This window comes from Odocoileus virginianus, chromosome 11 (assembly GCF_023699985.2).
Source record: "Odocoileus virginianus isolate 20LAN1187 ecotype Illinois chromosome 11, Ovbor_1.2, whole genome shotgun sequence".
In the NCBI taxonomy this organism is placed as follows: domain Eukaryota; kingdom Metazoa; phylum Chordata; class Mammalia; order Artiodactyla; family Cervidae; genus Odocoileus; species Odocoileus virginianus.
The window spans coordinates 48,933,215-48,960,084 of record NC_069684.1 but is presented as its reverse complement, the minus strand read 5'-3'; the positions used below and the strand labels follow the sequence as shown (position 1 = coordinate 48,960,084).

General features: G+C 52.4%; 1 protein-coding gene across 5 annotated transcripts; it reads left to right on the top strand.

The window, feature by feature from the left end:
• Nucleotides 1–74: 74 nt before the first annotated feature.
• On the top strand, nucleotides 75–26,870 carry PSEN2 (presenilin 2). 5 transcript variants are annotated; one of them, XM_070474430.1, is made up of 14 exons: nucleotides 75–180; nucleotides 5,391–5,475; nucleotides 6,208–6,243; nucleotides 6,444–6,534; nucleotides 11,127–11,286; nucleotides 13,297–13,514; nucleotides 14,669–14,810; nucleotides 16,819–16,886; nucleotides 17,553–17,773; nucleotides 19,308–19,406; nucleotides 20,142–20,225; nucleotides 20,547–20,648; nucleotides 24,523–24,641; nucleotides 26,142–26,870. In XM_070474430.1, exons 5-14 carry the CDS (start codon nucleotides 11,146–11,148, stop codon nucleotides 26,295–26,297), a joined length of 1,350 nt encoding a protein of 449 aa, XP_070330531.1. In that variant the 5' UTR covers nucleotides 75–180; nucleotides 5,391–5,475; nucleotides 6,208–6,243; nucleotides 6,444–6,534; nucleotides 11,127–11,145; the 3' UTR covers nucleotides 26,298–26,870. The 5 variants fall into 5 exon arrangements, with proteins under 5 accessions (XP_070330531.1, XP_020770896.1, XP_070330528.1 ...); XM_070474427.1 differs by lacking the exon at nucleotides 75–180 and having other exon boundaries at nucleotides 20,550–20,648; XM_020915237.2 differs by lacking the exons at nucleotides 5,391–5,475; nucleotides 6,208–6,243; nucleotides 6,444–6,534 and having other exon boundaries at nucleotides 85–180.

Here is a 26,870-nt window from a genome sequence, read left to right as displayed (position 1 = left end):
CTCGCCTACGCGGTGCCCGGGCTCCAGTGCGGCCGGACGTGGACCCGGGAGCCTGGCGTCGCCGACGGGGCGGGGCCGGGGCGGGCCGGGGGCGGGGCCTGCGCCGGCACCGGGTCCGCCGGGCGCTGGGCCAGCCGCGTAAACACCGCTGGAGCGGAGCGGCGCGGCGCGGCGGAGCAGGTGAGCCGGCTGGATGGGGCGCGCGGGTGGGGGCCCGATCGCCCGCCGCTCGAGGGGCGCGAGGTGGAGCTGCACTCCGCTGGCGGGGCCCTGCCCTCCGCACGCCCCTCGCCCCGGCGGGTCGCGGCCTCGGGGCGGTTCCGGGGCTGCGGCCCCAGCGGCTGGGGAGGGGAGGGCGCCGGGACCGCTGCGTTGGGGGCCGGCCCGGAACTGGCCAGTGGAAGGAGCGCAGGGAGCCGCTCCAGGCCTCGGGCCTTCAGCCGGGCCGGGTTCTCCCCGCCGCCGGAGCCCCCGCCGGAGTGGGCGCGGTGCGATCTGTTAAAGGGCCGGGACATTTAAAGGAGCAGCGCACGTGGGTCTCAAAGGCGTGCGGACGCGGCACTGTGTTCCTCCCTCTTGACTGGCACCTGATGGGCGCTCAGTCCTGCCGGCCTGCGACACGCGGCCCCGGGCTCTGCTTGGCAGTGGCAGGAGGGGAGGCGGAGGTCTTTCCGCCGGCGTGAGGAACAGGACCTAAGGACGGGGCCTGGAGCCCCTAGTTTCGTTATCTGCGATGTTTGGCTGTTTTTTGATCGGGCATTTACAGCTCTGAGGAGACTCCCAGGATCTAGCTTTTGAAAAGCAGAATGAACCCGAAACAGGAGCTAATTCCCATCCCAAATTTTATCAATGAAGAAACTCAGCCTTCAAAGCTAAAGTGACTTTGTTCAAGGTCACGCAGGTAGAATATAGGAGAGCCAGGCTTCGAACCCGTTGTCCTGGAGTCTAATTCTCTTGTCCAGACCTGGGACTAGACCTCAGCACTTGGACAGCTGGATGAAATGCCCCAGCCTGTGACTTAATGAGTATTCCCTTTTGACGGTATGAACTGTGAATTGTTGCAGTAGCTGCATCCTCGTTCACAGATGGAGAGCCTGAGAGGCGGTTCCCATCCAGAGCAATCGCAGAGCCAGATTGACCCAAAATTGACTGAGTGGGTTGCCAGCCTGTCCTGAGAGTAATTGATCATTATGGACCCGAGCTCTTCCCACATGGATGGCCCTGAGTCAACATAACCCCTTCTGTAGACACCTGAGTCTCCAAGGATTTCGGCTAAGACCGTTGGTAGTAATTAAAGACTTTGTATAAGCTGCTGCAGGTGTGTGAGCCTCAGGTTCCTCTCTGGGTGAACGTGGCTGTGTGAGGGCAGGAAAGTGTGTTAGCAGCTGTGTTTTCTGGGCCCAGCTGGTGAAGGGGCCTGAAGTCCTGTCTGCAGCTCAAAGCTGCAGCTTCGGCCACTCATGAGGCAGGCCATCCAGGTTCTTGCCTTGGGTGAATGTGGGAGCATTCAGGGCAGGGGCTGGAGGTGCAGGACTTCATGCTATGTTACTGTGGAGTGGGAAGATGATGCCTTGGGTTTTCAGGAAAAATTCTGTATCATTTGGTGTTGAAGTATTTGTGCACCAAGTCAAGAGTCTGATGTGTGCAGGGTTGGGAGGTGAATGCTCTGAGCCTGTCTGTTTGAGGAAGAGGAGGACAAGGAACATTTGAGCCAGAGGCTGGCCAAAGGCTGCTGCTCAAATGTACCTGGGGGCCCTTTGCCCCACCCCCACCCCCACCCTAGCCCCTCTGCACACATGCACACAGGCTTTGCCGGAATGAGAGGTTCCACCTACCTTGGCCCCTCTCTTACATCATTGATGGTAGTAATGACAATAACATCATTTATAAGTTTGTTATATACAATAAAAAGCCATTTTGTACAGTAGTTGTCACAGTTATCTAAAGAGTTGCTATCACACTGAAGTGGAAAGGGGAAACTAAGGTTCAGGGAATCAAGGACCTTGTCCTGTTGGGTGGCTTCTGTGACTGTGAGTGCCAGCATTTGAACCCAGCTGACTGTGTCTTCTGCATCTTTTGAGTTTTTGCTTGGGAGACCTCCCACTCTCATGCCCCTCCCATGTGCCTGCACGACTGCCCAGGACATTGCTGTAGGATCTCCGTTAGAAACTACTTGGCAAAGCCAAAAAAAAATTTTTTTTAAAGAAACTAAAGCACAGTGTGTATAGGTCACCTTATGTTTCTATTGAAGACACATTTGGCTGTTTTTCAGCTGTTGATTTGACTTTTAGACACTGTTTAGTTGGTAAGACTGGCAAGGCAACAAATGTTTCTGCAAATATTTCCACCTGTCCCTGGACTCCAGCAGCTGAGGGTGGGGCTGGGGGTGGAAGGCAAGAGCTCTGAGCTTGGCATACCCTCCACGCTGCCCCTGGCCAGAGCCTGGGAGTTTCTCCTCACCTTGCTGGCTGCATCTGACCTGGCCTTCAAGCCTTGTAGAATCACCATTGGCTCTTGACCAGGAAGTGGTGAGGCCACCATGTGATTACAGTCTGGGCAGAAGTAGTTTCAAAGTGATCCTCAGTGAAGACCGGATGTCCGGGAGGGAGATGATTACTGTCCATTCTTTCCATTGCCTGGGAGAAAGGGTTGCTCATTTGTCTTTGCTAAAATACAGTCTTCCGGAGCAATGGGAAGGAGAGTTTAAAGGACGCTTACCTTCTGCTGTACCTTAACCAGAAACTTTGTGACTTTTTAAAAATGAAAGCAATATGTGTTCACTCTAGAAAATTTGGGATTTTTTTTCTTCAAGTCATCTGTTAGCCCCTAGTCCAAAGAACCACTCTTAACATGAACCTCTTTACAGTACTTTATGCACATACCTGTATTCATGTATGAAAATATTAGAAGTTTTGAAGACGAAGTTTTGTATCCTGCTTTTTGTGTTAATATTATGCCTTCGGAATTTTCCCTTCATTGAGTATTGGAAATCCACTGAGTATGTGACCCTCTCAAGTACTTGGAGCTGCAGGGAAGAGCTCCTCGTTGGCAGTTTGGAGACCTGAGCTGTAACTGTGGCTTCTGGTCATGGGCCCTTGTCCCTTTGTCCATCTGGGCTTCAGTTTTCCCAAGTGTGAAATGGGGTGCTGACCGGATGGCCCTGAAGGTCCTTGCCAGTTCTGATATCAGTCTCTGGACATGCCCATTTGTTTGACAAAATGTTCGTGTTGCCAGCATGCCCTGGACTGGGGCTGAAGAGGAAACACCCAGGGCCTGAATGAGGTGTGACCTTGGTGCTCAACTCATGTCTGCTGGTTTAGCATTTTTGTAGCTTTCCAAGGGGGCCATCAACAGGCTTCTGTTGTCCCCTCTCACTGTGTAATTATTATTTCATTATAATTACCATTTATTGAACATCTACTCTGTGCTGGACACATTACACATTAGCTCTAGTCATCTTGCAAAGCGTGCCTATCTTACTTTTTACACAAGAGGAAATGGGCTGTGTGAAGTTAAATTGTCCAAGTATGTGTTTCAGATCAGTCGGCTAGTTGATTCAAACTCTCTTCATTTCTAAGGCTCAGCTTTTGATCGTTGTCTTGCTGCTTTTCATTGAAAGCAAAAACACGATTTATGGGAGGCTGCTCAAAGGTGACTCGGTAGCGCGTGGCCAGTGTGGCTACCTTTGCAGCATCTCTCTGTCACTTCCAAACCGCCCCTATTCCAGGCTTCTTCAGGAAGTGAGAGAAAATGTTTACTGTGTGCTTTTGAGTAGAAAAGGGCAGAGGGAAATCTAGAGCTTGGGTCAAGGTTTAGGCGACCCCAGAGGGTCGCCTGGGGCCTGCGACTCAGGGGAGTGGAGCGGTACTTCAGGGCCTCCCTGTGGGATGTGGGCCCCTGCTCCAGCTGAGGCCGCCTCCCTGTTCTGGGGAAAACCATCCGGCAGGTGATGTGCATCACGGTGTGGGCTGGATGGACGGACAGATGGATGACGGTCAGCCAGGGCCTAGTGCCTGGTGCCTGGGCCAGGGGAAATAGGCAGGCAGGCAAGCTGTGGGAATTTCTAAGGGAATTTCCTCACCTAGTATACGGGAAGGCTGGGAATGCCCCAGGAGTCATGGGAGCTCTGTGAAATAGCCGTGTGACCACGGAAAGTGACCTTTTTAAAACCATTGCTGCCCTCTTTGAGGGAGCACTGAAAATTAAAATGAACAAACAAGACAAAACAGAAACAGATTCATGTTGATGTTTGGTAGAAACCAACACTGTACTATAAAGTGATTATCCTTCAATTAAAAATAAATTAATTAAAAACAAAAAATAATGCTGCAATGAATATGGGGGTGCATATATATTTTTTTGAATTAGTATTTTTGTTTTCCTTCAATAAATATCATAAGTAGAATTGCAAAAAAAAAAGCAAAAATAGACAAGCATATCGTGTTTACCAAGTGGGAGAAGGAAAGGGGGAGGTGCAAAATAGGTGAAGAGGATTAAGAGGGACAAGCAACCATGTATAAAATAAATGATACAAGAATGTAATGTATAGCACAGGGAATACAGCCAGTGTTTTACAGTAACCTTATATGGAATGTAAACTGTAAAAAATTTTAAGTCACTATGTTGTACGCCTGAAACTACTTTAATGTTGTAAGTCAACTATACTTCAATACTGAAAGAAAGAAGTACTGTTAGGCCTGTGGAGACAAAGAAAGCGAGTACTCGGATCCAAGCCTTTCTCTTTGGCCCCACCTGTTGACTCCCAATTTTCTTTTGGAACCAAAAGTTTTTCCTTGAGGCACTCTTCTTTACGATGGAATTTAAAAATCGATTTCCTTACTTAAGTAGGAATCTATTTCCTAGTTAGGTCCATTGACCTTAAATTTTAAGGTCAGAACCTTTGCATTTTTCTGAAATGAAAATCAGGTTGAGGAAACTGGGTCACCAGGGTTCCATAATAATTGCAGGAACTGCTGACACAGGCAAGGTTGGGGAAATTCCCTGGGTCCGACTCCCTTGGCTTGGCTCATTCAGCATTTGGATCCCATTCAGCTGATTAATGGGAGTGAACGGTGGCTTCTTTGGATGTTTGATTTTACATCCTAATCCAAGGAGTTTTCAGCCACAGCGCCTGGAAGGGTTTCCAGGATGTAGTCTGGGGCACCTGTTCCTCCCATTGGCTTCTTTGCATTTTCCTGTTGCTCCCTGGAGAGAGTGGAGAGCTGGTTGCTATGTGGTTGATGGGATTTGACATCAGCAGGAGGAGAGTCACCCAGCCCCACCCCCACCGGCCTGTGAGTCAGCCTCCCGGCGGGAGTTCTTGGCATCTCTAGTGCTCTGATGTGGACAAACATCTAGCAAGACTGTTTATCTGCATTTTTTCCTCCAAGGATTGCAGAGTACCTTCAGGCTTCACTTCCAACTTAGAAGCCAGAGGAATCCATCCCAGCTGCTCTGTTCTCCTTGAGGAGCCAGGTAATAAGAGGGGTTAGGAGAAGGTGTGAAAGCGGCTTCCCGAGGTCCCCGAGTTCAGTGAGAGGGGATGTGGGAGAAGGCAGCATGGAAGAATATCTGTCTAAATGTTGATACTTGTCATTTCCCTTTAAAAATTAATAGCTTTACGACCCCATGGCCTGTAGCCTGCCAGGCTCTTCTGTCCATGGAATTCTCCAGGCCAGAATACTGGAGTGGGTAGCCATGCCCTTCTCCAGGGGATCTTTCTGACCCAGAGATGGAACCCAGATCTCCCACATTGCAGGTGGATTCTTTACTGTCTGAACCACCAGGGAAGCCCCTGTTATTTCCCTTTTAAAAGTTAATAGCTTTACAAAAAACAGCAGACACAATTCATGTTTTGTTATAGAAGTTTTTAAAAATGTAGAAAAATATCATCTTATCACCCACAATCTCACTGTCCAAAGATAAGCACCTTTAATGTTGTATAATATTTCTTGCCAGTCCTTCATATATATATACATTTTCTAAGAAAATTCAGATGCTTATATCTGTGGTTTTAAATCTACTAAATTTAGCATCTTGGCTTTTTTTCATGTTAGTAAATATTCTTTGAAGTAAGATTTTTATTAGTCATATATCGGATGGATATATTATCATACAGAGACAGATATCTTAGTCATTTTCGCTTAAAAAAATTATAAATGACTGCAACAACCATGTTTTCAGATAAACCTTTTATTATTTTCATAGGACAGGTTCCGAGAAGTAGCATTTCAGGATCAAAAGGTATGAATGTTTTTAAAGCTCTTGATGTTTACTGCCTTCAAAAAGGCTGGTGCAGTTTGTACCAGGGATGCTTGAGATCCAGTTTTTTCACACCCTCCATCCAGGTGGGCACTGCATGCATACTTTGTCAGTCAGATCACTGCATTCTCCCTCTGCAGCTCTCCTAGTCTGAGAAAGCTGCTGTTGGTCTTCCTCCCCAGGCGACCTCAGACCAAGCACTGGGTATTCAGGAGAAAGGACTGCTCATTCTTTCACGCCCCCATTCAGCGAGCAAGTTGTGCAGAGCAGCAAGTAAGTGTGCTAAGGTAGGTGCGTGAGGCCCTGCCCTTGCGACAGGGAGGTGAACTGTAACTGGACACTTTCAGCACCAAGTTTGGGCCCAGGCTGGGGCATCTGATTACTTGGCAGGAGCAGCTCCAGGGAGGGTTTAACACCAGCCTGAGAATCGCCCAGGGACTGTCTCAAAATGCAGATCCCTGGACCTTTGGCCAGAATGAAACTTAGGATCTGCATTGGAAGTTAGCACCCTAACATAGTGTTTAAGAGCACAGAACCTGACCACCTCAGTCCAAGCATGACTTTGAACTTATCACTTTTAAAATCTTTTTCCTCATCTGTAAAATGAGAAATAACGGCAGTACAGTAAGTGCCCTGCATCAAACAAGTTCTGTTCCAAGAGGCCATAAATCCAGTTTGTTCTTAAGTCCAACAAAGTTAGCCTAGGTACCCAACTAACACAATTGGCTATATAGTACTATACTGTAATAGGTTTATAATACTTTTCACACAAATAATACATAAAAAGGAAACAGAAAATTTTTAATCTTACAGTACAGTACCTTTAAAAGTACGCCAGACATGTGAACTCATGCTCCTGGGCTTGCGAACTCGTGTTCGAATCTCTGAAAGTGTGCAGGTTGAAGGTTCGTCCGCAGGAGACTGACTGTACCTCGTTCCTGACGTGTTTAGCACACAGTGAGGGCTCAGCAGCTGCTCTGCCACCACCCTTCAGGTGGCCTGGGCCACATTGCGAAATAGCATCTCCAGCATCTTACAGCTTTCTGAAAGTCCTAAGCCATGCCCTCAGATGCTGGGAGCCCCAGAAAGTGCCTCCAGCTGTCCCCACCTCCCCAGGGCTAGAGGGCTGTGATTAGGATGCCTTGGCTCCAGCAGCCAAGACCAGCTCTTCTGGCTGCAACCCCTCCCTGCCCTGCTTTTCTGGGGGTCCCGGGCAGCATCCACGGAGGGAAGGAATCTGCCCAGGGAGTATTTGTTTTCTGCTGAGGAGGCCATACATTACATGTGGTGGTTGGCAAAGCATGTTTTGTAGTTTTCTGACTTTCTCCCTCTGCACTGCAGTTTCACATGGAAGGGATATAGTCTGTTTTTAAATGTGCTCTCCCTGGGTGTGTCCACAGACTTTGGGAGGCAGACGTGTTTTCCTGGGATTTGGTGACTGGCTGAAGAAATGGAAATTGGAAAGGACTTAACTCCTACTCGATCGTGCATCCCCTGCTTTTCTCTTCCTACCTGCCCTGTAGCTCCCTTTCTCCATCAAGAAGCATCTTAGCCTCTTATTTGTCCAGTCCCCTCGTGCTTTGCTGTAGGGACTGAGGCAGCCTGGCTGCTGGCAGCTGTGGTTCTGAAGGGTGAGCTCGCCTGGGGGGCCGCAGCCCTCCCGTTTAGATGCAGGAATTCCTGACCTGCTCCTTCAGTCACTGTGAAGATAAATCCCAGGGCCTCTAAAGGCGTGGGAAGAACAGAAGGAGGGAGATGGTAACTAAATTATTAATTCACAGCCCAGACAAAACAAAGTATTGAAAGAGCTGCTACACTGTTCCAGATAGGATGTCCTAATTTAGCTTGAGGTGCAGCCTGCTAGCTCTGTGTTCCCTGTCGCTCTTTGAGTAAGAATGGACTCAGCGTTGCCACAGGGTCAGTGAGGGCATCTCCTGGGCCCAGGCACGTGTATGTTTAGGATTTATCTAGCGGGGCCCACCCTTGCAGAGGAGCACTTTAGAGTTTTTCTGCCTGGGTCTCTGTTAGGTAATCTCTTTCATTACTGTTACCATAGATGAAGGACCCTAAGGACTTCCCAAGGTCCCACAGCCCCGTCCCCTCTAATTAGGCTCTTAGGTAGACTCTGCTGGTCCCAAGGTCCGGGTGCTGAGAAGCAGATCCGCCTCCTGGGTCCTGGGCGGCACTGCTCCTGGGGGCTCTGGGGAAGAGGCAGGAGGGCTCAGCCGCCCCTCTGCTCCCACACAGCACACTCTGGTCACATCCCTCCTTAATTCAGAAACCTTGGCTGCCCCCTCCTGCCGCTAGCTAGCTTCAGCTCCTCCTTCCGGCCGGGCCCCCACGCCCCTCCCTCAGATGGTCCCGCCTCCTGTCACTGCCTCCGTGGTCCCCACACTTCAGCCACCTCAGCCTGCTGGGTGTTTCATAATTTCAGCCAAGGCCCCCATCCCGCCATCTGTTTACGAAGTTACTTCCAGGTGCCCACCTACTTCAGCCTCTGCCTGGCAAGATATTCTTAGCCTTTGTGTCTCGTCTCATGTCCCTCTTTCTCCTAAAGACTTGAGACATCTACTCCCCACTGTTGATAGATTGCCCCCCCTCCCCCGACTTAGTCTTAACTCCAGTAGCACAGCATCCTCGTCACCTCTCCTGGAAGTGACCTTATTTTGCTTCCTACTGATGTCACCACTGCTGTCCCTCCTGTATGTGTCGTTTCTCTGCTGAAGCCAGGGGAGCTTAGCTTGCTCATTTTGAATTACCTGTGAGAGCTACGGGGAAGCCTGTAAGGGCCTGAGTCGGTGAGTAGGATCAGGCTCTACCATGGGCCTGGACTTGGGGATGGAGCTGAAGTCCAGCTGGAAGTAATGTAGGCCACGGCCTGGGACACTGTCTTCAAAACAAAGCTGCAGCCTCAGAGCCTCTGCCAAGATGAACAGAACTGGCTGCCTCGGTGGAAGGAACCTGCCTGCCTTCTCCACTTGAAAATCATAGGGACTTCCCTGGTGGTCCAGTGGTTAAGACTTAGCCTTCCAGTGCGGGGGGTGTGGGTTTGATCCCTGGTTGGGGAACTAAGATCTCGCAAGTCTCGTGGCCCCCTCCCCCCAAAAACCCAAAACATACAACAGAAGCAGTATTGTAATAAATTCAATAAACACTTTAGAAATGGTCCATATACTTAAAAAAGACAATATAGAAATGGAGTAAAAATGATCATAAATCCTGAAGGCAACTGACATGGAGATGAACATTGAGACAAGAACAGATCTGACTGTTCCTACTGGTATGAGTCTTCCCCAGGGTCCCAGGAGGCAGGTGATGGGGCAGCTGGCCCGGCTGGTGGCTCAGCTGACCTGCCCAGGGTGTTGGTAGGGGTTCGGGCTGCCCCAGCGTCCACATGGTACTGCTGAGTCCACACACCGCTCAGGGCAGTGCAGCAGTCTCTGGGGACAGGCTCCCTCCTGTGTGACCCTTTCAGCTTTGGTTTTTCCTGTGGGTCCTGCCCACAGCTATACTTCCCCAACACACACACACACACATACACACGCTCCTCTCTCGTGGTCTCAGCTCACTGCTCCCGTGGCCACAGCATCTAAACCTGTGACTCTCATCTCCCTCCCCACCAGCTCAGACCATGGCCCTCAGCCACCTTCCAGGCAGCTCCCCCCTTTCAGCCATTTACATTCAGCAGATTTCCCCTGACACCTTGTTCTCCCACCTCCTCCATCCTACTCCCTGCCTGTCATTGTCCTGGACTCTGTCCTGTTATGTCCCCAACATCTTGTCTCTGTGGATTCTGTCCCCTCACTTCCATCCGTCTTGCTGCCACCTTAGGCCCTGTTCACACCCCATCATTGTCTCCACGGAGGTCACCTTTCCTTCTTTCTACTCCTTTTTCAGTCCATGACCAGACTGAGATTTCTAACCAGAGACCTGATCTGTCACTGTGTCCTCCGGGGACAAAGCCCACCTCCTTAACATGGCGCCAGAGACCCTTAACTCCTCCACAGCAGTGCCCCCCTGCCCAACCCTGGCAGTCAAGCTCAGGCTGAGACATTCTTCATGCCCTCCCACCTGGGAGAGTGTGTGTCCATCACATGATGGTATCTTCTCCAGAAAACACTCCTGATCTCTGAGATTTAGTCCCTTCTTGTCCTCTTAGTGAACACTTGGATTATAGAATTTGCCACATTGGATTGGTTTTTATTCTTTTAGGACAAACGTGTCATTGGCACATGATAGGTGGTGGTCAGATATTTGTTGATTGAATGAATGAGTGTGCTGAGAGTTGAGAGTGGCCCTGACCTTTCTGGTTGGAGTTTCATCCCCATGGCCTGGATCCTCTCTAGCCAGTCCCTCTTGCGACCACTGCAGTCTCAGTCGTGGCTCCTGGGGGCTCTCCTTTTCTCTTAAATGTTTGTTTATTTATGGCTGCGTTGGGCCTTCATTGCTGCTCAGGCTTTTCTCTAGTTGCTGAGAGCAGGGGCTACTCTCTAGTTGCGGTGCACGGGCTTCTCACTGCAGTGTCTTCTGTTGTTTTGGAGCATGGGCTCTAGGGCACTCCGTCTTCAGAAGCTGCAGTTTCCAGGCTCTAGAGCACAGGCTCAGTAGTTGGGATACGCGAGCTTCATTGCTCCTTGGCACGTGGGATCTTGCCGGATCAGGGATTGAACCCCTGTCGCCTGCGTTGGCAAGTGGCTTCTTTACCACTGAGCCACTCGGGAAGCCCTAAAGCAGTCCTTTGACAAATGCATCCTGGATGGTCACTGTGGGCAGGACCTGTGTCCAGCTCTTAAAGCCACCTCTCACCCTCCGCTGCCTTTGCCCCTCAGGAGAGCGGCACGAAGACCCCTGTGCTCCTTTTCCAGGCACTTCCGGAGGCAGGCCATGCTCACATTCATGGCCTCTGACAGCGAGGAAGAAGTGTGTGATGAGCGGACGTCCTTGATGTCGGCCGAGAGCCCCACGCCGCGCTCCTGCCACGACGGCCGGCAGGGCCTGGAGGATGGAGAGAGTGCCGCCCAGTGGGTAGGTTGCTGCCAGCAGTCCGTGGTCTCCAGACAGGCCGCTGGCATCCCATTTCTGAGAGGGAGGGGAAGTGAAGGTGAGAACTGGCCAAAGGGGTGGGTGGCCACTGTGGTGGATCCTAGGTCTGACAGGGCTTGATCGTAGATTCTGCACATGCACGGCCAGTCACAGACCGACTCTGTAGTAGACTGCGTGATCCACCCCAACCCTGCCCCCTCGGTTCACCGTCCTATGCAGGTTACTGTTTCCACAGGAACCTGAGGGTGAGTGTGGATGCTGGGGCAGGCAGCACAGAGGCTGAAGGCCGGTAGGAGGGAACTGCTGGAGGGAACCTTTTTTGATATATGGCTAGAGATGGGAACTGAGAGATTAGCTGATTCGTGTTTGACTTTGGAGCTGGGGATGTGTTTTATGTGTTCAGGCTGCTGTAACTAAAATACCATAGACTAGGTGGCTTATAAACAGCAGAAGTATATTTCTCATTGTTCTGGAGGCTGGGAGGTCAAGGTCAAGGCGCTGGCAGAGCTGATGTCTGATGAGGGCCCACTTCCCAGTTCATAGGCAGCTGTGTTCCCTCTGTGTCCTCACAAGGCAGAGGGTTAGGGAGCTCTCTCAGGCCCCTTTTATAAGGGTGCGAATGCCATTCTTGAGGGCTCTACCCTCATGACCTAATCACCTCCCAAAGCCTGTATCTCCAGCACCATCATGTTGGGCGTTAGGTTTCAACATGTGAATTTGGGGGTCACAAACATGCAGCCCGTGGCAGGAGGAGTGTGCTGCACTGTGATCTTGCCTCTGTAGCCCAAAAGACAGGAGGTTATAACAGTATCAAGTGGAGAGTGTACATGGGAGGGTCACTTAGTCAAGCTCCCTCCCTCCTCATCAGGGTAAAAACAGTACCTGAATTTGCCTAAATCCCATTCTCTATTTTGCCCATTCTAGTATTTTTCTTTCTTCCAGCCAGCCTCTTTCCCCTCTGCTGAAACTTGAACTCAGTTCTTCTCCTGTCCTCCTCTGGGGTCTGAGAGCGATCTCAGAAGCTCAAGGCCACGGCCCCGCGACTCCTCAGCCAGTTCTTGCTCGTTGTTTTGTCCTTTTATCTCCTGGACTTTTTGTGCATTTCAGTTGTTTCAGTTCCTGCCCATTAACAGTTTTCCTTTCCTTCTCAGTTGAATATCTAGATGGAATTCTCTCTGCAAAAAACTGATACCAAAGAGCAGTCACTTTTGATTTCTGTTTCACTTGGCTTTGTCATGGCTGTTACTGTAAATAACAAGGCAGCCAGTGAGCCTGAATTGCCACAATTCTGAAACACATTCTTGAAGATCAGTGTATGTCAGTGTCTGGCAGGCGTCCTACCCTCCTTTGCTGCCTCCTCATTTATACTCTCCCACCTTCCCTAACCTGGATCCTCCCAGATGCTCAATGCCTAGTTAGCTTCTGGTTCAAAGCTGCAAAGCTTGCATGCTGGATTTTGGCGGGGGCAAAAATTTCAAAGTAATTTCTTCCTCTGCAAATTCCCAGTGCCTTATTTGTTAATACAGTCAAAGAGAGTCCCCCTTGTGCTGACCATTCTGGCTTGTGATTTTTCAACCAAAAACGTTTAGTCTGTGCCCTCCTCCCATCACCTGGCCTAGCTCCTCCCAAACTAGTACGGCCACGTGACCAGAACTGAGTGGCATCCTGAGTCCCTGCACTGAGGGAGGGGACAGATCTACAGACCTGCTGCAGGCCCATTCTGCAGACTGTCCTCGTCCACGGCCACCATGGCCTCCCTTCCTGCATCTGTGGTGGCTAGTGCCAACTCTCAATCTCTGGTTGTCCTCATAAACTTCTCAATGTCCTGGAATGCCACCACTCCCATATCTAAACTACAGCCCATAGGCTGGTTCTTACACCTGAAAAGCGACATTCAAACTTCTCATTTCCAGTTCACACACACCCATGCTCTGTGTCAGTAGGCCTGCGGTGGGGGGCGTTCCGTGGTCCTCACAGCATGGTTTCCCACAGAGAAGCCAGGAGAGTGAGGAGGACCATGAGGACGAGGACCCTGACCGCTACGTCTGCAGTGGGGTTCCTGGGCGGCCGCCGGGCCTGGAGGAGGAGCTGACCCTCAAATATGGGGCAAAGCACGTGATCATGTTGTTTGTGCCTGTCACGCTGTGCATGATTGTGGTGGTGGCCACCATCAAGTCCGTGCGCTTCTACACGGAGAAGAATGGACAGCTGTGAGTTGGGGGCCGGGGGTGGGTGAGGGAGCGGGACTGGGGGCGGAGGGTGCAGCCTGTGTTGGCCACTGTACCTGCGGCCCCATGGCAGCCACAGCAGGGAGCAGGGCTGGGGAGCTGCCCGCGTCCACACAACCTGTCCAGGCACCTTCCTAACCTCTCTTGGCCTCAGTTTCCTCATCTGTATGATGGGTTTGATAACAAGGTTGCCAGGAGAACTGAGTGAGCTAATCCACGTGCAGTGCCCCTGCACCGTGCTCTCACAGCAGGAGGTAAGTTCTCTGTCCTGTCCCAGATGTGCCACCGTCATTGCATGACCACGGACACGTCTCTTTCTCTCTGGGCCTCTCATTCATTCTCCCGGGAATGTAAACTCGAGAGGACCACAGGATTTCTTAGCTCACTCCCAGACTCGCGAGGGGGATTTTGTTTATCTTAATAAAAAGAATCCAGGAAGAAGCGGCAGCCTGGGAAAATGGGAAGCTTCCCTCTGCTCCCTCCCCCAGCCTCCTATGGTATCACTGCTGAGTACCTTCTTGAAACCTTTTTTTTTTTTTAAAGGGAGTTTTTGTTACATTTTGTTTATGATTTCTATAATGAAAGGAGTAGAGAAAGAAGCCCTCGCCCTCAGGAAGCATATAGTCTGTTGGGGACTCAGAGCAGCTCAGGTGAAAAGTGTTGAGACCATGAGAACTTGGCAAGCAGTTTGCTTCCCTAAGAGTGTGGGATCGGTGAATTGCCTCCTTATTTATAGCTGCAGCTACTGGGCTATGTTGGGTGTGGGTAGGGGTAGCAGTGGGGCTGGAGGCATCCTAGGCTTGATGGGGAAGTGGGTACAGAGCTGGAGAGTGGGGTCAGCTGGGAAAAGCACTTCCAGGAGAGGTTTTAGTTGTTGTGGGGGCCCAGGAGGCCGTGGTAAAGGCCAGTCAGGCCCTCCTGGGTGGCTGCATCAGCTCAGTTGGAAGTTGGAGTTAGGTGCCAGGGAGACAGGACAGCTCGTGAGGATGGTGGGCAGCACTCAGACCAGGGCAGCCAGAGTGCTGTGCTGAGGGCCAGGGGTGCCCAGGGCACCTGCGTCACCAGGTCCAGGCTCCCTGGGGTGGAGGGTGCAAGCAGGCCGGGCGCAGACCTCTAGCCCTGGTCTCCTTCCTCAGCATCTACACGCCGTTCTCAGAGGACACGCCCTCGGTGGGCCAGCGGCTCCTCAACTCCGTGCTCAACACCCTCATCATGATCAGCGTCATCGTCACCATGACGATCTTCCTGGTTGTACTCTACAAGTACCGCTGCTACAAAGTGAGCCGGTCTGCCTGCTCCCTGCCTCCTGCCTCGCCTCAGGGCCCCTCCTGCAGCAACCCTGGGTTTCATGCCTCAGGGCCTCTTATAAAGCAACCCTGGGTTTTTTTTTAAGCAGAGTTCCTTTTTTCCTGTAAAATAGACCTCATGTTTTGGAGCAGGCCTACCTCATTTTTGGGGGTTTCACAGATACTGTGTTTTCTTTCTTTCTTTCTTTTTTTTTTATTTTAACAAATTGAAGGTTTGTGGCAAACCTACATTGAGCAAGTCTGTTGGTGACATTTTTGCAACAGCATTATTTTTTAATTAATGCTGTTTTTAACAGTTTTTTTTAGATATAATGCTATTGCACACTTAATTGACCTCAGTGCAAGCATTAACTTTTGCATGAGGTGGGAGACCAAAAAATTTGTGACTCACTTTCATGCGATACTCACTTTGTTGTGATCTGAAACTAAACCCAAATATCCCTGAGGTTTGCCTGTACTTTCTCCCACCCCACTCCTGCCCCACCACGGGTTACCCAATACTCCTGTCCTTTCAACTACACTTAATCCCACTTAACTGAGTTCCTCCTTGCTGCGTTCATAGGGTCACTTCTCATATTCAGAAGTTAATTTCATTTTGCCTCTCCTTCTGAAGAAGTCAGATTTTCTATTTTAAGCTTCTATCACCATATACTTCCCCTCCAAGCTTATTTTTATTTTCCCATTTGCCTTTCAGCTGGGGGTATACAACTGCTATACCGAGATCTTCCAACTCCCAGAGACCTTTGGGTGGGCCCTGCTTTGCAGAGCAGCTCTGGGGAGGAACAGGGGAGTTGAGTCCCACCTAGCCCAAATCGTCCACAGAGATCCATTTAGGCATGAGTTTCAGGCTTTTCTCCCAAGGAAGGCTTTGAAGCCGTGAGGACTGAAAGGAAGTTGAACTAGACATTACTGATTTTAAACTGTTCACATGCAGGTGTATGCAGCACTGGATATTCAGGCTGCTGGCATCTGTGGAGCAGGTAGAGAGAGATGGAGAGCCTCAAATAGAGGGACGAGCTGGGTCCCAGCTGGGGGTGAGCGTGGGGGTGAGCAGTGGGAGGGGATTTCCAGGAGCTGGAGCTTCTTAGTGAATAGCTGCCTCTATAACCGAGGAAGAGTTTGTGATTGGGGCAGAAGGGGCCGTGGATGGTGGAAGGTAGGGTAGAGGGCTTTTGTTTGGAGCAGAGGCTACGGCATGCATGAGGACAAGCCAGGAGCCGGCAGTGCTGTGGTCAGCAGGTGTCACCTGACCACACTAGGAACTGTTAGGAGGCTGCTGAGCCTCCATTCAGTCAGATTTACTCCACGACACAGACAAGAGGCGATGGTGGTCTGGCAGGCTCGGGTAGGATGAGGAGAATCAGCACATACCAGAGGTGCCCCTTCCGCTTTGAGCAGACAGCCAGGTGGCTGCTGCGGTCCCCAGTGGCCTGAGCTGGTGACTGATGGGTCTGTCCTCTGAGGAGGTGGGTTGCAGTGACACCCCCCTCACCTCTGACCCTCCCTTGTTTGGGCCAGGAGAGGAGGAGCCTGCCCTGACCACGCTCTGTCTAAAATAGAAGCACCCAGTGGGTCTCTTGTCACTTTCCCCAGCCAGTTTTTTTCGCAGCCCTTATCTCTTCCTGCTAGTGTGTGTCTATGTGTTTGTTGTCTTGCTGCCCACACCTGGGGATGCAGCATGTGGGAGCAGAGACCCAGCCAGCTTTCTCTCTGGAGCCTGGAATGTGCCAGGCATGTTCTTTCCAGGTGAACAAGTAGAGAGCTAGGTGTTTAGACAGGAAGCAGTTCCAGCTCCTTGGTATGCTTGCTGGGTTACCCGGAGAGAACACGTAGAATGTCTGTGCCCTCCTTACCTGTAAAACAGCCACCTTCCAGCATAGTCAGGAGGAGCCTAAGGAGGAAGGGTTTCCAGGCTTGGGTATCAGTCCTGAGGATCAGGGGCCTGGGGGCCTGCAGTCACGATGCCTATTTCCACCCAGTTCATCCACGGTTGGCTGATCATGTCCTCTCTGATGCTGCTCTTCCTATTCACCTACATCTACCTCGGGTGAGTGGCCTCTGGGGGACAGCAGGACCTTGGGTGAGTGGCTGCCGGGGGCAGCAAGTCCTCTGAGACCCCTTCCTTGTGGCATGGGTGGGTCTGAAGGACCTGGGAGGGAAGGGTGTCCCTTGTTGCTACTCCAGGAGCCTGGCCTCCCTGACACTGCATGGAGCCCTTCATTGGGCCACACGTCTCCTTCTTGTTCCTAATTTAAAACAAAGGCTCAGTCATCACAGAGGAGGCTGTGGACCTGGGCTGAGGCAGGGATCAGAAAGGCCTCAAAATTTACATTCCAATCTTTGGGCTGGGACTGGGTCCCTCCTACTTTTGGGGGAAGGCGGTCTCTCTTGCCCTGGATTTAGGACATCAGCCTAACCCAGGGGCCCAAAAAAACTAGAGGCACAGGAGAAAACACTTTTCCAAAGACCTTTTCCATGGGCAGAAGGTCGTCCAGCCCAAGGACAAGATGTCATTGTACTCCCCACCTTGTTTCAGAAAACAAGGGGTTACCTGTAGGGCTCATGGAGGTGGGGAAGGTGATATTAATAAATGAGCCAGAGATTGGGAAAAGCCAGGATGTGACTTGATGATTGAGGGTGTTGGACTGCCTGGCTCAGGGTCTGACATCTCCAGTGAGTGTCCCAGCTCCCAGGCTTGACTTTGGTCTCACAGGGAAGTGCTCAAGACCTACAATGTGGCCATGGACTACCCCACCCTGTTCCTGACCGTCTGGAACTTCGGGGCGGTGGGCATGGTGTGCATCCACTGGAAGGGCCCCCTGGTGCTGCAGCAGGCCTACCTCATCATGATCAGCGCGCTCATGGCCTTGGTGTTCATCAAGTACCTCCCGGAGTGGTCCGCCTGGGTCATTCTGGGTGCCATCTCCGTGTATGGTAGGTGGGCTGCCAGCCTGGTGGGGGGCCTTAGAGTGACATCCAGGGCAGAATCCTGACTGCTGGACAGGCTTGGTGGGTACTAAGAAGTCCCCTCCTCCTCCCTCCAGCCCCCGCAGGGAGGCCTGGGTGGTCTCCCTTCTGAAAAGTTCACCTTCATAAAAAACAAACTGGGTCCTATGGAATCATGACTGTTGACGTGATTACTAATAACAGCAAATGTTTCCTGAGCACTTGCACCCTTACGCACTTTGCACGCCAGAACTCATTTGCTCCTCAGAACAACCCTGAGATTGGGCACAGTACCAGTAAATAATGAGTACCCCAAATACGAGCTGCTCTTTAATTAGTATAATCTTGCCTCGGTATCACTGGGGGACTGGTTCCAGAATCCCCTGAAGTACCAAAATCCAAGGATGCTCAAATCTCTTACATAAAATGACATAGGATTAGCTTATAACTTATGTACATCCTCCAAATACTGTATGTTTTTTTAAGATTTTTGTTTTTTGATGTGGCCCATTTTTAAAGTCTTCACTGAATTTGTTACAATGTTCTTTCTGTTTTATATGTTGATCTTTTTGGCTGTGAGGCATGTGGGATCTTAGCTACCCTACCAAGGATCGAACCCACACACCCCCTGCATTGGAAAGCGAAGTCTTCACCACTGGGCCAGGGATGTCCCCTCCTGAACATTTTAAATTATCTCTAGATTACTTATGTAGTACAATATAAGTGATATATAAATAGCTGTTGCTGCTGCTGCTGCTAAGTTGCTTCAGTCATGTCTGACTTTGTGCGACCCCATAGGCGGCAACTTAGCAGGCTCCCCCGTCCCTGGGATTCTCCAGGCAAGAACACTGGAGTAGGTTGCCATTTCCTTCTCCAACACGTGAGAGTGAAAGTGAAGTCGTTCAGTTATGTCCGACTCTTCGTGACCCCATGGACTGTAGCCTACCAGGCTCCTCCATCCATGGGATTTTCCAGGCAAGAGTACTAGAGTGGGTTGCCATTTCCTTCTCCAATAAATAGCTCTTAATAGAATGTAAATGACATTTATAATTGCCAGTATGCAGCAAATTCTGGTTTGGGGAGCTTTCTGGAATTATTTTCTGAAATTTTTGATCCATGGCTGGTTGAATCTATGGATACAGAACCCAGAGATCTGAAAAGTCGGACTGTATTAGATTACCATCACCAGTACTGCTTCTTACATTCTTAGGATAAAGAATTTGGGGCTCAGAGAAATGGGACTTCAAGCCCATCCTCTGGGTCTCTGAGCCACACAGCAGTCCCTGTTTGCAGTTAGCCCGTTTAGACCCCACCATGGGCTCCAGCCAGTGCAGGCTCTAGGGATCGAGGCTGAAACCCAAGGGTGGGGTTGCTGAAACAGGGGGGCGTGGCTGGAGAGCCTTGCCCTGAGGTTCCAGGATATACTTGCCCGGGCCTGGTGTCAGCGCACTGACTCCTGTCTGGGGGCTTGCTGGAAATAAATGTCTTTCTTAATGTGCCAGGGATGACTTTGCTTTCCCAGATCTTGTGGCTGTGCTATGCCCCAAAGGACCACTGAGGATGCTGGTGGAAACCGCCCAGGAGAGAAATGAGCCCATATTCCCTGCCCTCATATACTCATGTGAGTGACCCCTGTGCTTCCTTCAGACGTGGGAACCAAGGTTTGCATCGGCTGTGGCTTTCAGAGTTAATGGGGAGACAGTTTACCTTTTTCCTGATAAAAGGAGGGGAGGCAGCCTTGGTGATCCCAGGAGGGGTCCACCTTCCCGACATGAAGGTGGGCTTCATCCTGCTGTGGCTCAGGAAGAAGCTTGGACATTTAGAGCAGGAAGAGGGCTTCCAGGAATGTGGCCCGCGCACAGTTTCATCTCATCCAGGCTCATGCAGTGGGCATGGGCCGCGTTCCCATGAGCCCGAGACCTCGCACTCAGCCCTCTAGGCCCCTGGAAAGGGACTTTGGGGAGGGACTGTTCAGGGCAGGGGTCTGGGGAGGCGGGTGGCAGGATGCCTACCTTTCCCTGGGCTTTCTCAACAACTGAAGCTCAGTCTCTAAAGAAGCACTCCCGGGGTTGCTGCTGGCCTCAGGGCCAGTGTGCAGGGATCTCTATTTATGAAAGCATCAGCAAGCATGCACTGATGGCGGGCACTTTGTGGTGGGCGCTCTGCTGGGTGTTGGATGTGCAGTGGAGTCTGGACCCCCAGAGGCCCCCTCTCAGAGGCCATAAGCGAATACCCACAGGGACTGAGGGTCCCGTGCAGGCTTTTTGGGGACACAGACTGTCCCACTTGCCTCCCAGGCCCCGGGGGCAGCCACAGTTAGTACTGTCTGAGGCTGGACCCTTTTCTCCTTCCCCAGCCGCCATGGTGTGGACCGTGGGCATGGCCAAGCTGGACCCTTCCTCTCAGGGAGCCCTGCAGCTCCCCTATGACCCAGAAATGGGTGAGTATCAGGGGACTGACAGCCTGTCATCACGGGGGGCGCTGCTTTTCCGCCTGGCTTCTCTGGGAGGCATAAGGACAGGACGGGCAGGGAAGACTAACCCCTCTGGCACACACACCCTGGGGATCGGGTGCGGGTGGGACTTTGCTCATCTGTCTCAGACCTGCTTCTCTCCCTTCCCTCCCCTTGCGGTGTGGTCTGGAGAATCCTCTTTGTGTTGGGCTGGGCATGGTGCAGGGTGGGGCAGGGAAGCCCTGGGCTCAGAGAACCCTCTGACCATCTCTTGTCTCTCTCCCTCCTCACATGACAATGGACACCCAGAAGAAGACTCCTATGACAGTTTTGGGGAGCCCTCATACCCTGACGTCTTTGAGCCCCCACTGCCTGGCTACCCGGGGGAGGAGCTGGAGGAAGAGGAGGAAAGTAAGGTGTCCAGATGGACCGTCTGCATGAGCTGAGGGTGGGGCTCCCTGACGTCAGGGAGAAGCCCATTTGACATCAGAGATGCTTCATAAAGTCAGGGAGAAGCCTGCCAAGGCGCAGTCCTATGGGCAGGCCACAGGGACTTAATGCCCAGGCCTGCACCTCGCATGTGACAGATGTTGGCCGTGTGCCCACTCTGCACTGGGGGGTGATTGTACGGGTGCTGCTCTGGGGGTGCTGCCATGCAGGCTTGGGCCCTAACCACTCTCTCGGGAGCTGGGAGGACCGCGCAGAAGAACATAGGGTGGTAGGGGCCCTGACAAGGCTGTTGACCTGCTTGAGGGGGTCAGAGGAAGTCTCTTAAGGAAGTAACTTCTGAGCTGAGCTCCAGAGGCTGAGGACACAGACGGGGATACACAGTGCTGGGGGGGCAGTGTGGGTCAGTTTCCAGCCTAGGGCACCTTGGGAGCAGTGACCCTGGGGCTGACTTAGAGGAAGTGGAAGCAGGATGCTGAGACCCAAGTGCAGAGATGGAGCCGGGAGACAGGCAGGGGCTTCAGGGGTTTTCAAGATGGGGGTTCTCATCTGCGTCCTGTGAACAGTGGGAGCCATGGGATGGGGAGGGGTTTGAGCTGTGCGGGAGGGGGGAGGCGAGGGGGAGGGCAGGGCTGTGGCTGGTAGAGTGTGCACTTGAGTAGCCAGAGGACATCCCAGTGCAGCCGCGGGGTCACAGACGTGGGCTCTGTTCTGTGTTCTGGGGGTGAGCTGGGCTGGGCAGGTCGGTGCCAACAGCACTGCTCCTCACTGGGGCTGTGGAGCGTAAGGCAGGGGCAGAGTTGGGGTGCAGGCTTCCCCCAGAAGAGCCCCGAGTGGCTGGGAGCAGAAGGAGCAGGTATGGAGGACAATCTTGAAGACACACCCAAAGACCTTCTGATATATGGTTATGTTTCCAAGCAGATTAAAATAAGCAATCAGCACACATTTATGGACCACTAGTGTGTGCTGGGAGGCACGTGGGAGCCAGGGGGATGCTGCCAGGTTAACACAGCTGCTGTCCTTGAGAAGTTCCCCATGGAGCAGCCCAAGTCAGGGGGGGTTAGGTAAAAAGTACTCAGGACAGACGTGGGGAAGACGATAGGCTGGAGGCTGACCTGGAAGGACAAGTCGGCAATCATCCAGCAGACAGGCAGCTGGGCCGGAGACTGGCCTGGCGCTGAGCCCCCGCCCGAATCAGCACGGATCCCACATGGGCACCATCCCCACATGACCACCCACCTTTCACATGCCAGCCACAAGCTCTGGGGATCTCCAGGTCACCCACACTTCTGACCAACTGGCTACAAATCTGGGGATTCTCACAACTCCATCGGGTTGGAAAATTTACTAGAATGACTCTCGAAACTCAGAAAAGTACTGTACTTACCATTACAGTTTTATTGACATTATAAAGGATATAAATGAGGACCAGTCGGCCAAATGAAGAGCCACATAGGGTGAGGTCTGGGAAGGTGCTCTCTGCCCCTGGGGTCCAGGAATCATCCCCACCCCTGCACATGGATGTGTGTATCAAGTTCCAGTGTCCAGAGTTTCTACTGGGGTCTCATTACATAGGCATAATGGATTGAGTCCTTGCTCATGACACTGGACTTCATCTCCAGGCTGCCTCCTCTCCCCAGACTCAGCCTAGCCTGGAGTCGCAACCTCCTTATCACATGGTTGGTCTTTCTGGTGACCAGTGGAAATGGCAACCCACTCCAGTATTCTTGCCTGGAGAATCCCAGGGACAGAGGAGACTGGTGGGCTGCCGTCTATGGGGTTGCCCAGAGTCGGATGCGACTGAAGTGACTTAGCAGCAGCAGCAGCAGCGCCGTCCTCTCACTTGCATAAATGATCCAAGGGGCTGCTCAACAACAGAGACACTTCCTTCACTGGGGAAATTCCAAGGATTTGATCTCCCTCCCAGAATGAGGGACAAAGGCTAGTTAGATTCTGTTCCACAACAGCATTGGCAAAGGCTCAGATGAGAGGGGAGGAAGCCATCTGGAAGCTCTGGGATGTTTGGTGGCCAGAGAAGCTGGGGGCCAGATCTTCAAAGGTGAGCGGTACTCCTGGGAGCTCAGACTTCATCCTGGAGGCCATGGGGAGCCATTAGGCATTTGTTGCAGGGAATTAAACTGATCAGAGCTGCATCCCAGACAGATCCCAGGTGGCAGCGGGAACACAGACTGCCGAAGGACCTGGTGAGGGAAGAGCCAGAAGGGCCTGACCCGGGCATCACCACCTGCCTGGGATGTACCCACAGGACCCGGCTGGACAAGGGATGGGCAGGGAGGCGGGGAGAGTGATGAGAGGAGGGGCCGGCAGGTGGGAGGCTCTGGAGGACGTTAGGTGGAGAAGCCAGAGACACACGAGGGGGGAGTAGTGCTCAGGAAGGTCAGGGTTCCAGGCCCGAGGAGTCACCGGGATATACTTGTCAAAACTGTGGGTCCCCAGAAGGTACCCAGGAAGGGTGCGGGGTCAGAGTGGAGAGCCAGAGGGCCAGTGTGGGCAGTGTTAAGGGGATGAAGGGAAGGTCGCTTGTGGAGGATCCTGGGGAGCAGACAGAGGGCAGGGTGCTGAGATAGACAGCGTGGGGGTGTCCACGGGGGCCGGGTGGTGGCCTTGCCTGAGCACATTGACTGGGGGATGTGGGACTTACTGCCTCAGGTCTCTGAAGTGCCTGCGAGGTGAGCGCAGTTCCTTTGAGAAAGAACTGATTGAAAAAGGAGAGAGAAGGGAAGGGAAAGCAGGCAGGAAAGGGGTGTGGTGGGTGGAAAGCAGGAGCGGGGGTGGTAGCAAGACCTGCAAGAGCAGGTCTGTAAGAGGGCAGGGCTTATATGGTTGCCAACGTGAGGAAGTTGGGGTGGAGGGGTGAAGGAAAGAACAGACGAAGGTGAGGTGCTTCTTGCTTGGAGCCCAGAGTGGAGGGGGTGGGGTAGGGTGAGACAGGGCAGGACATGTTTCCTTGATGCAGACCCGCTGGATTCCAGTCTGTTTCATAAGCATTTTTATTGTCCGTGATGAATGAAATTATCCTGTAAGAAGGTGTACAGGGCAATTGTACTGAAGGAAACAAAACATCCTAGAAACTCATTTCCTTTTCAGTAATGGATACACTAGTTACAAGTTACCTTTGTCTCTCCTGGTGGCACAGTGGTAAAGAATCTGCCTGCAGTGTGGGAGAGTGGGTTTGATCCCTGGGTCAGGAAGATCCCCTGGAGAAGGAAATAGCAATCCACCCTAGTATTCTTGCCTGGGAAATTTCCATGAGGCTGAAAGGGTCGGACACGACTTAGCGACTACACAACAACAACAGAGTTGATTTACAATATACGTTTACCTTTTTAAAGAGACATTAGTCTCCAGAGGACCTCGGGTATCATATATATTCTTAAAAGCAATGAAATTAAATTTCCTAAAAAGCATTTATAATTCATACTCAGTGCTAGGTTGGGTAACTTCCCACCAGCCCTGGACAGTGGATTTTATTCACTCTTGTCTTTACTCAAACCAAGTACCAAGCACCAGTATTGCGCGAATTATCAGAGATGTCGGCTTTGCACAGCCCAGAATGCAAGTCACCCAGGCCACAGGTTTCTCCCTTTTTCCCACTGGCTGCTGTTTTTCTGAGACAGCTAATCCTTGTCCCAGAGTCCAGGTGAGGTGGGCTAGGCAGTGAGACCGCCCATCAGCCCTCTTGAGGTCGCCAGGCCTCTGGGCCCTGGGTCCCCTGGGCTGGGCCAAGTGCCTAGGCCATTCGGCTGGGGTCAGCCTTCTCTGCTGCTTCCTCCGGGGGCTTCTGAGACCTACAGCTTCCCCTCTCTCCACCACACAGGAGGCGTGAAGCTCGGCCTCGGAGACTTCATCTTCTACAGCGTGCTGGTGGGCAAGGCAGCCGCCACGGGCAGCGGGGACTGGAACACCACACTGGCCTGCTTTGTGGCCATCCTCATCGTGAGTGAGCCTGGGTGGCTCCCCACCCACCCCTGGGCAGTGGGGGCCCCTGAGGGTACCCCAGGGAGTTTTCTGATGCTGCTATCCCTTGGAAGGGCTTGCCAAAGTCCTTTGGGCAGGGTTGCCAGAAAGATCCTCAAGATGAGACCAAGGTTCACAGGAGGATCTGGTCGTCAGTAGACGCGGACATGGTGCAGGGAGGGTGACCAGGGGTTCTGGTGTTACTGAGTGTGCGTGCTGGGTGCCAAGGTCTTGGCTAACTCTGTATGTTTGTCTCGCCACACCTGTGAGGTAGGCATGGTGACCTGAGATGTTTGAAAGATGGAGCAGGGTGGGGACCTGGCCGTGGGCACAAAGCTGCGAGGCCTGAGCTGTGATTTGAACCCGGGTCTCTGACTCCGGGGCTGCCTGTTTTCCCTCCACACCACCCAGACATCATGTGGTTCTGAGTCCCCATGGGATCTGGGGCTTGAGAGGGGGCCCCTCACTTTGAACCCCAGTGGTGAAATTTGAAGGCCCCTATAGTCACTTAAGGGCTTCCCAGGTGGTGCTAGTGATAAAACAACCCACCTGCCAATGCAGGAGACGCAAGAGATGCAGGTTCGATCCCTGGGTGAGGAAGATCCCCTGGGGGAGGAAATGACAATCCACTCCAGTATTCTTGTCTGGAGAATCCCATGGACAGAGGAGCTCAGCGGACTACAGTCTATAGGGTCACAAAGAGTTGGCCACGACTGCAGAGGCTTAGCACACATAGTCACTTGTCATGATCAGGTACACGTAATGGGGATGCATCCTGTGATGATTGGTGGAGGTGGAGTCCCTGAACGGCCCATACTCAGTGTCTGCCTGGCGAACCTTGGGCATCACGGGGCGTCTTAGGACCAAGGCTCCGGTTCTTTGGACATTTCTCTTTGCCCACAGTGTGTGTCAAGGACAGGGTTGGGGACACCCAGGCTCCTCCACTTCCAGACTGTCCTTGAAACCCTACTCTCCCCAGTCAGGGGACAGGCACTGGTTCCCTGTCCCCACCCTGGACCACTGCCTGCATCGGCTGGGGCAGGGACAGGATAGGCAACCACTGCGCCTGCTTGTGGTGGGGGGCAGGGGGCGTGTCACATGGCATTTTGGTTCCCTTGGTGTCAGCTGAGAACACTGCTGCCTTTCAGTCAGACCCACCCAGTTCTTGTGTAAATACGTGTCCCCTGGGGAAGGCTTCATGCCATCAGGTCACACGTCACATGGCCAGGGAAGGTGGTCTGGTAGCAGCGGCCCAGTTCAGGAGGGCTGCTTGCCGGTTCATCCATTCATGTGTAAGGCGTTAGTACTGGCTGAGGGCCTCTGCCCCCACGCACCTCCCAGAGCTGCCGAGAGGACCAGGGGAGACAATGGGGTGTCAGGGCTCCTGAGCCCAGACACTGGACTGTCACTAACTGCTCCCCTCCCCATGTCCACACCGGTGGTCACCTCCTCATGCCCCCCTGCCTCTGTGTCCTGCAGGGTTTGTGTCTGACCCTCCTGCTGCTCGCCGTGTTCAAGAAGGCGCTGCCCGCCCTCCCCATCTCCATCACGTTCGGGCTCATCTTCTACTTCTCCACGGACAACCTGGTGCGGCCTTTCATGGACACCCTGGCCTCCCACCAGCTCTACATCTGAGGGGAAGCGGGCTCCATGGGCTGGAAGCTGTAGGAAATGGCAACCGGAGGCAGCTGTATAATTTTACACTCTAGTGCCATATATTTTTAAGACTTTTCTTTCCTTTAAAAGAAAATGAGAATGAAAAAGGGTTGTGTTAACTTTGTGAAGAGGAAGGACCAGCTTTGTGGTGCTAGTGGTTTTGTCACCAGGCGTGGCTCACCCCCTCGTGAGCACTCGCCTCACCGGCAGGAAACCCGGAAAGTCAGGCCAGAGGAGCTGAGGAGAGTTCCGAGACATGGGGTGCGCGGGGAAGGCGCCCTGCTTTCAACCCCCAGTCTGGCATCCTCAGAGGAGGGCCCAGACAGAGGACGAGGCAAGGATATCTGGGACCAGGAGGCCAGGCCTGGGATGGCATGTAGCGCCTGGTCACTCTGACTGGAGAGGAAAAGCCAATTTTCTCTGCAAGGAATGTTCCCAACGCTTTGTCTATGATGTCATCATTATTTTATTACCTTTAGAGTCCTTGTCACGGCAGTCGTTGCTGGAAAGTGTCTTAATATCACCATCAATAAATAGCCGAATCCTGTCACA